Raw genomic sequence first — 13,661 nt, forward strand, 5'->3', positions numbered from 1 at the left:
CCTCTCTATGGTCGGCATAGCAACAGGCGTCAGGCTCGTCAGAGAAGGCTCTGTGGTCTGTTTCTCCGACTCGCTCTCCCTCCGTTTCTCTATTCAGCCTGTCCACTCGAGCAGTATTACAACAGGTGTGAATTGTATTAATGATTTCAAATGATAAAATGAAGAGACGGAACCGTTTTTTTTTAAGGTTGTTAGTGTTGCACTCACAAGCAGTTTGTTCACACCGGTGAAATAGAAATCAAGTACTGACAATGTGTGCTGGCAAAAACAGCGCACCGCTCCCCCTAATGGCCAGTGTGAATCTTTGTCTCACTGGATGTAATGTAATTGAAGTAAATCCTAAGCATTCATAATAAATCCCAGTGGGTGGACTCTAAACCTTAATGAAGGATATCTTTAAACATTAGACATATCTCTACCTGTCTGCCTGTCTGTCTGTGAGCCCGGCCTCAGCGTTGAGACTCAGATGGGGACTAGTGACTTTGTAAAAAAAACACAAAACAAAATGTTTAAAAAGAGAAAAAAAAAGAAAGACAAAAGTTGTTGTGTTAGCATGAGTGGCCTCCCTCATGTGCCGTGTGTGGTGTGCCATTGTGTGTGAAGATGTGTGTGTCCTCAGGTCGTTTGTCAGGTTTTAAAAGCACCCTCTCCCTACCCCTGCCACATTTCCCCCTCACACTACTCTGCTACAGTATTATGTAGCTCCAACTGCAACCCTCCCTTCTTACTCTATCTCTCTCCCCTCCTATCTGATAAGAGGCCTGTGTTATGAGGACAGTTGGTATTAGTATTTTGCACTCTGCTCGCTGATCTTAATGCACTTACAGGCATGGCAGTCGCACTCCAGTCCCACGCAGGCTTTGGTTCGGCTCCAGTTTTGCAGCCTGTTTGCCATCTTCCACTCCCAGTGTATCTGCTGAAGCTCACCGACAGCACAGGTGGCACACACACACACACACACACACACACACACACGAAAAAGGTCCCCCTATTTTCGAGCTTGACAGTTCCTGCCCAGGCCACTTCTCCTGGGTGGCAGCTGAACTCAAAGCACTCATCCATCCTTGACCGTGGGGAGTAAACCGTTTAGCAGGGCGGAGTGAACTGGGCTGGAGTGTGTCGGCCACGCTGGTGTGGGGAGTGACTGTCTCCTGTCAGCCTCTGGTTAGTGTTCTGTTCTAATCTGCTGGGCTCCCTTTGTGAACCTGTGGACGGTGCCATGTGAGAAACAAACGCTTCGGTTAAAAAAAAAAATGATGTTTTACTTAATATGTTATTTTAATTTACCTTTATATTTCTGTTTGTTTGTCTGTTTTGTTATCCAAGGGTTTAAAGTTCAAAGCTCATACTCTTATGTGGGGACCTGCCAACCTGCACTCCTTTTAAATGTGATGAAGTCTTTCTGTTGGTCCGAACCATGTGTGCCAAATTGTATGTATATTCTTCTGTCAATGCTTTGAATATTAACTGCATAAAAAATATGAAGACAATTCTGTTTTTGGATGCATTTCCGTCAACCTTCAAGAAAAGTGAAAATACAAAAGAGTCGTCACAGTGTGTCAGATTTGTATCCCAAATGCTCATGGGTGCTGACAGATTTTTTTGCTGCAGTTTACAAAAGGTTTAACACAATTTGTAGTTTTTGATTGGTTGCAGTCGTGCTATAGCATAGGCCTGCACTGTGCCTCTCTCCCTGCACAGTTTACCTCAATCCGAGGCACCTCCCTCCGTATTTATATCCTTTTCACTGTATTTTACCAGCTCTCACGCCATGTCGACCACAACAGGTTGAAGTGTTTACAACCATAATATTAGTATCACAGTGAAAAGGGACTGGATATGGTGCATTTAAGGTTCAAAACTACACCAAAAGACATAGATTCACTGAAATCTGCTAATTTCCTCCAAATCCAAAGCTCCATGGTATTCCACTCTATGGATTTCTATTCCTTTCCTTTTGTTTCCAAATGGCTTGTGTAGCAAGTGAGGGAGCAGATGTTTTCACACAGCTGTACAGGGACGCCAATACTGCAACACAGCTGCATAAAACCCAAGCTTATTGGCTGATAATAGCTCAGCTTTTGCCTGCCCCAGACACAACATTTCCGCTCTACAGCTGATCCCAGCTCACTCAAGGAATATTAGAGACGTTCCTCTTTTCCTGTGGCCGGTGCAACATCCGCAGTCCAAAAATTCCTCTCCAGATCGCCCCCTTCTTTCTCCATACATAATCATAAGAAATATAACATCAGTTTGACATCTGGAATTTGAAATTGCATGCATTCATCGGCATGTGGAAAACCTATTATAATCTCTGTCTTTCTTTCAACATTTTCCACTTGGTTCTTTTGAGCTAAGATGCCTTTGAGATGGACTCTATCAGTCGGGCGGGTGGCGGCTGCCTGAGAGCACTTCCACCATGGTGAAGCTGGAGTGTAATGTCATCTTGAAATGGTTTCCCAGTCATTCCAGACACTTATGCAAAAGTACTTCGCAACTCAGAGATGCACAGGAGGAAAGAAACAGTGTTTCAAAGGTAAAATAAACAAAGTGATACTTTTCTGAACATTTGCAGTTTCAGATTTGATATTATGAATTAACACTCGTAGTTTTAGGTTTGAAAAACACGCTAAGACAATGAGCGTAGTATTTCCAATAGCTACTCTTCCGTCTGTCTTGGCTTGTATAGCTGAAGCCCATACAGGCACCCGCGGTTCAGCTTTGAGGTGAATTTCTTTCGGTTTTGATATGGTTTCTCAGGTCATTCCAAACAGCAGGTTTCTTCACGTAAGAAACTACTTAATTTTGCATTCACTAACACACAAACAACATCATCCAGTTCCTCTGAGTTCACTGCACAAACTGTCACACCATCCATGTTCTATGTAAGCTTTAGTACTCCCAGTCAAATGGTGAGGCTCTGACAGTGGGTTATTTCCAACTTCAGAGCCACTGTGTTCACTCATCCACAAACTGAGAACCCAAACAACCACATCTGCCTGCAGCTATTGTTTCCTTAGCAGCCATTTTTACATCACAGCAACATTGCAGAGAAGCAACGGAAGTACAACCTGGCTGGGCTTGTCGTGTACAGTACTAGGATGCATGTTTAGTCGACCAGAAAATAAGGCACGTGTCCATGTACAGATCACACCGTCTCTTTCCACGATAGTTCAGTAGTCACGTAGTGGTGTGGTGTGAGGGAGGAGAATGCCCTTCCAGTCGTATCAAGTTGCCAACTGAAGCCAATCCACTGCTCACCCTCAGAATGGGCACTTTCATGGCCAGCTGGTTCATTCATGATACACCTTAACCTATCTCTGGGAAAGTTTCAGACACTCACTTCACATCGGTCCCACTACACACACCTGTTAGCATTCAGTCACCACTGCTAATTTTCTACAGGGCATACGCAACAGGTTGATTTCCAAGCTAGTTCTCCTCTCTCTGTCCTTCCTTGTGTTGGTGGGGGTTTTTTCCTGGTTGCAAACACTCTTCTCGTCTCCACTTTGTTTTTTAAACCCTTTGAATTGATGCTGCTTCTGTGCTTGACTCTGGGTTTACTGCGTGGTGCCATGTTGTCCACATGGCCTCTAGAGCTTGTAATGCTTCAGTGTGTAATGTTACCATATGCCTTACATGTTTTCCAGGACTAATAAAAAAAGCATAACAAAACGTCAGGAGATGTGCTCTTTTATTTCAATGCCCATTCTTTACAAATATCATTTTACTCCCCAATATTCTACAAATATCTTTATTGCTATTCCTTCCTAAACTAAAGGATCGATAAAACAACACAGCGCGGTAAAAAATGTATATATATATATACACAGTACCATGCAATTGTTTTACAAAATAATGCTGAAACAGTAAGAACATGTTAGGGAATGCTGTGTGAAATGATTAAGAAAACAGCGGTTGGTCACATTGAAAAATGTAAACTTAAATATTGAAGAAAGCAATGGTGAGGCAGGTTATGACATTGAAAAATCCAAAATAACTGCAATGAGAGCTGAAAAACAACATAATAAAAGCTGATACTCATCACCATAAAAATACAGAGCAAATGGCCCCAATCACATTCATTTTCATTATAAAACTGCTTAAGAAGTCCTCCTTCGATTGCTTTTATGTTGAAGACTCGGCTGGTGGCTCTCCAATCCCCTTGGAGGTCAAGACTTCAGACAAGCGAGCCAAGTACGTGGAATCTGGGTAACCGTTCCTGAGAGAGACAAAAAGAAGACTGTTCAGCTCAGATACATGGACTAATGTGACCTTTAACTCTACAGCTCTGTTAGACATTCACACTGGCCTCACTCACCCTGATTTGCCTCCATATAGGGTGGTCTTGTGTGGGATACAGTCCCAGCAGACCCTGGCCCCTGTGTCTTTGCCCGTCACTGTGAAGGTGAGTCCCTGTCTGAATGCTTCTCTCAGCCTTGGCACCAGCTTTCTGATCTTCTCGCTGTCGGGTAAATAGGCTTCAAACACCCCTCCTTGAAATGGTTCTCCTGGAGAAGGATGATCCTCCTGGTAAGACAGAGAGTGAAGACCACTGTCGTAAACACAATCTTCAGATATCATCTTGCATGAGCTAAAAGTAAAGTCTTGATATTAAAGCTATATGTGATACCTTAGCACACACCATTCATACACAATGTCAGTGTATTTTCCAGTACTCAATAAATCATAATAGTTAAGCTAAATGCTTGTTGACATCGTATAAGAGTCGACTACAACACAAAATAGTGCATCTGTAACACACACCTAACTTCTCTATATTACAGGCCTTAAACAGAATAATACTATTTCCTGTTAAAACGTTTAAAACAACATATTGAATCAATAATATCATTTATTGTCCCTTCCTAAATGAAGATTCATATGCCTTCCAGTACATATCATATACAACAGTTATCAGTGAGAATGTGTGTCAAATAAGCCCCTCACCCCTTGGACACCATCCGGAATGCAGTAAGTGATCTTGATGGCAGAGTTGTTCGGGTGACCTGGTACAGTGATGTGTAGTTTAGAGAAGGTAATTTTGCCCTCGATGCCCCGTGTCGTCGCCTCTGTCTCATGACAAACTCTGCACTGGACGTGTACTGTGTCCAGGCACTTTGAGCACATGCTCGCTCCACACTTTGTTTTCATCGTCAACGTCTCACTCTCACCACACACACAGATGCACCCCATGCCACCCGGACCTGATCTGGATTCCTCTGGTGTGTCCTGGATCTCTGTTTGTCTTTGCTGCATACTGTCCTTGTGGGTAGACTGTATAGTTCTCTCTTTCTTATGAAGGGCCGGGTCTTTATCAGTCGGGGTTGTTGTTGACAAGACATCATTCACATGTCTCGCACTATCAATTCCTGTTGTAGTGTGGCTGACAAATGACTCACTCTTCTGCCCATCCATCTCCAGTGATTCTACAATTTTCACTTTCTCTTTAATGACAGGGTCTTTCCTCACTAACAGTTGAGTAATAGATCCATTCACAAGCGCTGTCTCACGGAAGTCACTTCTCTGGTTTGTTCTCCTTTCCTGACTACTATCAGTCCCATCGGCTTTGCTTGTTTGTCTCTCTAGCGTCACCTGAGGATTACTGTCACAGTGCAGATTAGTACTTTGGTCCTCGTTCATTTGCAAAGATGTGGATGGACTCGATTTGGAGGCAGAAGGGCCAGAGAGGTCCTGTTGTTCAGGTATTTGCGCCGGATCCCGAGAAAATACCTCCCGCAGGGAAGCAGCCACCTGAGAACACAACGCTTGCGGGCCGAGAACAAATAAGGTCTTCTTTATAATCTGCATGGTAACTTTCTTGAACCGGCTTCGCACCTCAGCACAACAAGCCTGTAAGGTTTCATCTGCTTCGTCAGTGATACCCAGCTCTGACAGGCGCAGCTGGTCCACAGAGAAGTCTACAGAAACTGAATCAACCAGCTTCTGTAAACCTAGCTGACATGAACTCACTTTGGATGAGTTTGCCCCTCTTAAGGTGACAGCCAGATCACTACCCTCTAAGCAGCGCTCTTTCATCTGGACATCAGAAGTCAGGTCATCCACTCGGGAGCTGTAGGCTTCTTTTATGTGCTTCCACATCACACTGGAAACAGTTATCTCTGCATTGTAGACTTCCCGCTTGTCCCTCTCTGTTTGGTAACTGAAGCTAGAGGACCTGCCCCTGGCTCTGACTGTGGACTTGGCGGAGTCGTCTTGACTCTTCGGCCTCACAACTTGGGCCTTCTGCAGAGGTGTTCCTGAGAAACTATTGGCTCGCTTCAAGGTGGATCCAGATCCAGCAGGTGGAAGCAAAGTACTTCCCGACAAACTGGACTGAGTTGTGCTAATGGGAGATGTTAAACTCTTGGGTCGAGTGTCAATTAAATGAGCCTTCGAGGAGGTTTTATTCTGCAATGAAGCATTTGAAGGCAAAGCATCTCCACTCTTGAACAAGATGTCCCCTCCAGTGTTTTGGGCCAACGCTCTGGAGACACTTTCATCAGAAATCCCTGCTGTTTTTGACAGTACATCATGACCTAATATTGGCCCGGGGCGTGTTTGTCGAATGGGAGACGAGTGCCCTCGTAAGGTGAGGTCAGTTGGTCGACTGCCAAATGCAGCAAGCCCTGAATCCTTAAACCGAGCAGCTAGTTTATACTTTTTGGCTCCTTCGGCTCTCCTCTCATCCTCCTCTGACCTCAGCTGCTGATCTATCCTGTCACCCTGAGAATCTGCGGTGGAGGACAAGGTGAGGGGGACTCTCCACTCATGAGCATGAGTTGATGAGCCAGAATCATATGGAGGATATCCAAGAAGACTGGCTACATCCTCTTTTTTACCCCTCACTTTGCTCGGGTCCAGGAGAAGTAACTGCTTAGCCTCAGACACATCACTACTGCTCCCAATAATGTAAATATTTAGCTCATCTTCATTCAGAAGAAGCTTAGGAAATCTGACACTTAAGGTGTCCATCACCCTTTGCTGCCCCCCGCTGAAGGACAGGATGCTCTTAGGGAGCTGGTCTCGACGGATCTTGGTCTCGTTCTCCTCGTAAAGCCTACTTATTGCCTTTCTTGCCAACTTCAGGCCCTCCTGATCCCGGCCATCCTCCCCCACTCCTGTTGCTACCTGCAAAAACAGAGTAGTCAACCCCTGATTTGTCAAATCCACTACATCAACACCATACTGACTAAGGATATGCTGGTATTCCTTCCTGCAGTGTTTCTGGAGATACTGGAACATGTCTGCGTCCAATATTAGTGAGAAGTCCTCCTCTGGTGTAGTCGGATGCCCAGGAAGCTGCAGAGCTGCACCCTCCGTCTGGCCAGTATCTCCCAAAACATAACCACCAGGTGTCAGGTCTCTATGTGAGCTGGAGTTGTACTCATCAGAGGGCCTGCCAATGTGAACTTTCTCCCGTTGTTCTCTTTGCTTGTTCGGTTTCCTGCTCTGACCCTCTGACTCCAGAATATGAGGCTTCAGCGCTGTCTGAACAGACTTGGAGCCACTGGTGGCAGGTTGACCCGAGTGATTGTTTTCGGCTGATTGTGGTCGTTCAGGGTGGCCAAATAGTTGCGCCAAAGCAGCCTGGACTTTGGAATAGGCGCCATCCAATGTGCACAATTCCTCAGTGGCATCGTGGTTTATCTGGATATCAGGGTGGCTCTTATGAAGGTTGGTCAGTGCCACTATTCCCCCAGGAAGCTGGCTGTGGTCGACAGTTGCTGATAATCTTAATATGACCTACGATGATGGAAGAAGAGAGACAACAAACACTCATGGATTTAACTGTCTATTCAGTATTTGTTGACGTATTTTCAAATATTCTGCTAAAGTGTACCTTGTCTGGGTCCAGGCTTTCTCGGTGCTCAGTTACAATGACTTTATACTTCTTTTCATCCACTTCCAGAGTGTGCCGTCTGTGTTGAATAAGTCTCTGTGCCACTGTGTGAGAGGGGTCACCAGACAGAAATCAATCTCAGTCTGTAAAGAATCCTGACTAAGCCCTTTACCATTGGCTACTCCATTGACTTGCATGTCAAAATTCCAGCTTACTGTAAATCACTGGTCACAGCCGACATATTAAAATATGTTGCTAATTACTGCAACTACATTTTGGAGTCTTTAAAGTGAAAGTTAATAAAGCATTTGCGGTTGTATTGTGAGACAAGGGTGTAATGTAAATAATATGATATAGTTAATAGTATTTCCACACCACCATGTGTCTGTAATGGAATCAAGTAAGTAGCCAGAAAATTCCACCTCCCCTATACACTTCATATGCACAGACATGAACACACGCTGACCCCACTGACCTCCACTGTCCTCGAAGGTGATGAGGGCACAGACGGGCGTTGCCTTGACAATGGTGACAGAGGTTATTTCCCCTCCTCCATTCCTGCCTCTCAGGAAGTGGATAAATAGCTTGTCTTTCAGCCTGTTATCCTCAATGTCAGCGGGCAGACCGCTCACCCTCACAGTCCTGCCCGGCTCTGCCATCTGCCGGGAGAAAACAAATCACTGCTGTCATGAACAAGCATTTTAGGAGTGACTGCAAGACAGCAACACAAAAGTACCAGGATTCTGCAGAAGTGGTGAGCGTGAACATCAACAGGATGATGAGAAAAAAGCCTAAACACAACACCTCTTTACGAAGCTGTTGATGTGAAAGTATTGGCCAACCATTCACAGACCCCACCCTTGTAAATAGGAAAGGAGAGATAGTTGATAATATAACACCCTCTATTGGGGTAACTAGGGCACTACATCAACAAAACTCAGAAATGTCCATTTCAGGGGAAATCGCTAGTGAGGCATTTGTTGAAATAGTGAGCAATCAACTGTCAATCTCAAATGTATTCAGATGTCTCAAATCCCTCTACAGCTGGTTCTCTAATAAACTAAGATGATGACTTGGTGGCAACTGATGTTTGATCAAGTTAATGCCATAACTATTAGATATTTGATCTGTATTGTTAAAAAAAACAACGTGTTGCCGTCTCTTAGTTCAAATGCAATGTGAATATGAATCAGAAAATAGTAAAGATGTATTTCAGATTGTGACAGATGGTGAAGTTAACGCCCCTTTCCCACCTACAGTTTGCTGCTGCCGTGTTGGCAACTGCTAGACACAGAATAAACTGTTTAAAAAACAGCATAGGCTATCTTTATTAACTACATGTTGCTTTACACGAACACACACACGAACACACACACGCGCACACACACACACACACACACACACACACACACACACACACACACACGATAGAAATGTGTAACTGCAAAGTAACTAAAATATTATGTTGAATTCTAAACTATTTTGGCCTGATTTGCAGCCATCCTGCAACAAATGGGCAAAATATTGAGTGTTTTTTTGATATGTAGAAGCGAGCAGGAAAGCCACATTCGCAGAGCTGAGTGTCAAGGAAGTGGAGAGAAATCAGCCTATCGCACTATCGACGGATCTCCTGTTGTCCGACGCTGTTACTATCTGACACAAAACATCGTGGATATCTTTAAGATTTGTAACGTTTACTGACCTTACAACTGTTTCACGGCGGTCCCACGCTATCGTTCAAAGACTGCCACACTTTACAAGCCACGGAGGAAAGTGAAACTACAAACTGATGTGTGATCTGTCCTGTCCACGCGAGGGGGCGACCAAGTGCCGTCTCATTGCACATAACAAGTAGGCCCATATTTCACAGTAAAGAGTGTGCGTGTGTGTGCTTACATGAGTGCAGGTGTCACAGTTTGAATGGAACAGTCCTCCTTCCTACGATTTACAATTTCACACAAAATAATAAAAAAGAAGATCCAACATGGATACCGAATTGTGTAGCTTTGCATTTGTTGTCTTTTTTTACCTTACTGATCATTTTATGACCCCTCAGATCTATGTTGAGACGTTTTGAGGGGAACCTGATGCCTAATTTGTGAATCACTGGAATAAATTACCTAGCTGTATATTTGGAAGTTAAAACTAGCTCGATCAGCTACAAACATAATATCAATTCTCTAGTTTACTTCATAGGAAGACAAATATAATCACAGTACCTGGTACTGCAGTTGTTGTATTTATAGGCTATATGCCCTTGTGTTGTATTTTTTAGGCAAGCTGCCTTCCAACTTATTTTTATTTACTTCACACACAAACTGCAAAGACCACAATATTTTACAGGTCAATCAATCAATCGTTCATCTGAGGTCCAACCAGACTCCAAATAACAGTAGGTGGCAGTAATTCATCATTCATTGAAAGCCAACCACTTACACAAAGCCGTAGAAGAAGAAGTCTATCTTTTGTCCAATCAGAGGCTACGTTACTACAAATTGTGCGCATGCGCGGTGGGCCAAATATTTCATGTGTTATACGTCGTGTCCGGTGGAGGTCATAGACATCTGAACAAAACCGAGGTGAGTGAAGTCGTTATGTTCGTGATTGTCACACTGAAAATGCTGAATTGTGTAGGAAAAGGTGTGTATAGGGATAATTACAAAGCGAAATGGAGACGTTTTATTCTATAGTCTATATTTGACAGTGTTGAGTAAGGCGTGCATGTGAGCAACCGCTTTACATCAGTGACAGATAACATGCGTAGGTTTGCTGACACGCGCTTTATTTTAATTTGAGTGTGTTTAAAATGATATACAAGTCATATGTTACATGTCTTGAACTCTTCAGATATAATGCTCGCTTCATTGGGCTTAGCTTAGCATCTGTCTCGGTCTGAGTTACATCCATGGTCTCAGTACTCAGCTAGGCGACAAGTTGATGCTAGCTAGTGAGCTAAAGTAGCTAACAGCCCTAGCCTTGGCATCTCTCAGCCCAAGGACAAGGCTAACTATTACTGGATGGAAGGGCTTTATAGTGGCTTTATAAACACCGTCACAAACGGTCATGTTGGTGAAGTGTACTAATTGTATTAACCTCTCGTCTTATATCCACTACCAGTGGGATTGTTGCCATGGCCAAGCTGTTCGAGTCTATTGGGAAATTGGGGTTGGCCCTCGCCATTGGTGGAGGTGTTGTAAACTCTGCTCTTTTCAATGGTGAGTGCTTATCAATTGAACACCTAACTACACAAAACAGGTTGTTCTCAAGCTGTGCCAGTTCACCTAGTTTTTAACTCACTGGCGACACTCTAAGACAATACATAATATATAGAATACAAATATTGAAATAACCCAAGTCTAATTCAACACAGCTGAAGAAATATTTCAACCTTTCACCTGTCATGTTTGCAATGGAGCCAACTATGCTTATTTTGTTTTTTGTGATTCTATTATTATTTCATCATATATTCATCTGGCATGTTTTTCTTGAAAACCTCTACTGTGTTGTAATACGATTCGCAGCAGCTCTACATTGTGTGTTTATGTATTTGCCGTGTGTTTCTTACTGCTGAATTTGAGTTGTCAAATGAATGCTGAATGTATTTCCGGTAATATGTCTTTGATGAACCCGATAACGGTCCTTTCAGCAATGTGTAGCTCTTCAGTGATGTAATTTGTAAGATTTGAGCCAATCAGGGCTTTATGTCAAAGGTTAGGAACACACTGAGCTATAAACCTGTACACACAAACCTCTTGGCAGAGACTAACTGTACTTCTTTCTACAGTTGATGCAGGGCACCAGGCTGTGATATTTGACCGGTTCAGAGGAGTGCAAGATATTGTTGTTGGTGAGGGTACCCACTTCCTCATTCCCTGGGTTCAGAAACCAATCATCTTTGATTGTCGCTCCCGTCCACGCAACGTGCCCGTCATCACAGGCAGCAAAGGTACATCAATTATCTACTGAACTGCTGTGAGGTTGTCCTCACTTTTGCTCATAACATTCAGTGTCTCTTTAAACTCTGTCTACAAATTGTCTAAGCATTACCTAAGAATGTAACTTATATTGTACATAGAAGGTTTTAATCTAAGAAACAATGTTTCACAGGCTAGTATGTGCAGTAAGTTCACTTAAATAATTCCCCCCCACAGATCTGCAGAATGTAAACATCACATTGCGTATCCTCTTCCGGCCGGTGACCAACCAGCTGCCACGCATCTTCACCAGTATTGGTGAGGACTATGATGAGAGGGTGCTACCATCCATCACAACAGAGGTCTTAAAATCTGTAGTGGTGAGTATCAGTCTAGAGTTATTACCAATAAAATATTTTCTCGTTCTGAGCATTTTAAACCAACACCTCTATGTATGTGTGACTTTGTTTTGTTTCACAGGCTCGGTTTGATGCTGGTGAGCTCATCACCCAGAGAGAGCTTGTTTCTCAGCAGGTCAGTGATGACCTCACAGAAAGAGCCACCACCTTCGGCCTCATCTTGGACGACGTTTCACTGGTATGAAGCGGCTGGCAAATTTCGCAACGTTGTTCATGTTATCTCTTCAAATTGACTTTAACGTGGAGAAATAATTGTATTGTGTTCTTTCAGACACACTTGACCTTTGGCAAGGAATTCACAGAGGCTGTTGAGGCGAAGCAGGTGGCCCAGCAGGAAGCGGAGAGGGCCCGCTTCGTTGTAGAAAAGGTACATTTTTAACCTGCAGATCGTCCCTATACTACTTGTACATTCAGAAATGTGTATGCATTCTCTATGGGGAAAATGTGGATGGTTGAATTACAGTTATTGTGAATTAAGGCCAGCTCACAAAATCTTTTTCCTTTTAGGCAGAGCAACAGAAGCAGGCGGCCATCATCTCCGCAGAGGGAGATTCCCAGGCTGCCTTGCTCATCGCCAATTCTCTGATGTTGGCTGGTGATGGTCTGGTGGAGCTACGTAAGCTGGAGGCAGCGGAGGACATCGCCTTCCAGCTCTCCCGCTCCCGCAACATCACTTACCTGCCATCAGGACAGGGCACATTGCTCCAGTTGCCCCAGTGATGACATCTCTCCTCATGTCCAGCCCACTCTCCCTGTCACCAGCCGTTACACCGGCCATGGGAGGGGTGGTTGGAGCATTCAATAAAGAACTCTCAACTTCACACACTCATTCCTCTCACTCTTTCTCTAACCAACTCTGGACTGGGCTCTGCTGATAGCAGAATGGTGGGAGACAAAGTGAGAGGTCCTCGATGGATACATTTATAAAGTCCACCCAGGCGCGAGGAAGGGGAGGGTAATCTGTAGTACTTGTTTTGGAAAAAGATGATAATGCAGTTAATTAAAGATTTGTCTTTGCTACATTGTTTCAGAGCATTGCATGTGTGGAAAGCAGCAGAGTGTTTTTAACATCAAGTAAAAACTTTGATTGCTTTAAATGATGAGATGATAAATCGTGAATAATAAATGCAATTACTCTGTTATATGTGCTGGAACGATTCATTAACGTAACTTTTTGTTCTGATTTGGCAGAGGTGTACATGGCTATATGCATATAGTCATCGCTGTGTCTTTAGTTTGTGTGGAATAAGTGCGCGCACCATATTTCAGAAAATCCTCGGCTTAATAAAATTTTCTTTCTACCTCCCAGTGGTCATACTTATTGTACATAATTCTGTGTTGAATGTAATCATAATCACCACAGGAGATAATTGCATCCCCATTTTAAAAAAGAAATACTGTAGAAGATAAGCAGTCAGTTGCAACGTTTATTGTTGCCTCCTTAACAATTGCTCTGGTGATGCCTCAAAATGAATACAATAGTTT

At 43.6% G+C, this 13,661-nt stretch overlaps 2 protein-coding genes across 2 annotated transcripts; one reads left to right on the forward strand and one right to left on the reverse strand.

Annotated features, from left to right (window-relative positions):
• Positions 1 to 3,677: 3,677 nt before the first annotated feature.
• On the reverse strand, positions 3,678 to 9,616 carry LOC306709420 (uncharacterized protein). The gene is made up of 6 exons (XM_079177542.1): positions 9,546 to 9,616; positions 8,319 to 8,502; positions 7,844 to 7,947; positions 4,951 to 7,746; positions 4,322 to 4,530; positions 3,678 to 4,222 (listed from the first exon to the last, which is right to left on the reverse strand). The coding sequence occupies exons 2-6, from the start codon at positions 8,500 to 8,502 to the stop codon at positions 4,129 to 4,131; spliced, it is 3,387 nt and encodes a 1,128-aa protein (XP_079033668.1). The 5' UTR covers positions 9,546 to 9,616; the 3' UTR covers positions 3,678 to 4,128.
• A 743-nt stretch (positions 9,617 to 10,359) lies between these two features.
• On the forward strand, positions 10,360 to 13,481 carry phb (prohibitin). The gene is made up of 7 exons (XM_079177660.1): positions 10,360 to 10,422; positions 10,961 to 11,058; positions 11,628 to 11,789; positions 11,995 to 12,137; positions 12,238 to 12,354; positions 12,448 to 12,543; positions 12,684 to 13,481. Exons 2-7 carry the CDS (start codon positions 10,974 to 10,976, stop codon positions 12,894 to 12,896), a joined length of 816 nt encoding a protein of 271 aa, XP_079033786.1. The 5' UTR covers positions 10,360 to 10,422; positions 10,961 to 10,973; the 3' UTR covers positions 12,897 to 13,481.
• Positions 13,482 to 13,661: the final 180 nt, after the last annotated feature.

Source organism: Pholis gunnellus (genome assembly GCF_910591455.1).
Source record: "Pholis gunnellus genome assembly, chromosome: 17".
NCBI lineage: Eukaryota > Metazoa > Chordata > Actinopteri > Perciformes > Pholidae > Pholis > Pholis gunnellus.

Coding starts and splice junctions, on each gene's coding strand:
- LOC306709420 (XM_079177542.1), bottom strand. CDS start 8,502: ATGGCAGAGCCGGGCAGGACTGTGAGGGTGAGCGGTCTGCCCGCTGAC. Junction 7,948..8,318: donor CACCTTCGAGGACAGTGGAG/GTCAGTGGGGTC, acceptor CCTCTCACACAG/TGGCACAGAGACTTATTCAA. Junction 4,223..4,321: donor CTATATGGAGGCAAATCAGG/GTGAGTGAGGCC, acceptor TGTCTCTCTCAG/GAACGGTTACCCAGATTCCA.
- phb (XM_079177660.1), top strand. CDS start 10,974: ATGGCCAAGCTGTTCGAGTCTATTGGGAAATTGGGGTTGGCCCTCGCC. Junction 11,790..11,994: donor CGTCATCACAGGCAGCAAAG/GTACATCAATTA, acceptor TCCCCCCCACAG/ATCTGCAGAATGTAAACATC. Junction 12,355..12,447: donor TCTTGGACGACGTTTCACTG/GTATGAAGCGGC, acceptor GTGTTCTTTCAG/ACACACTTGACCTTTGGCAA.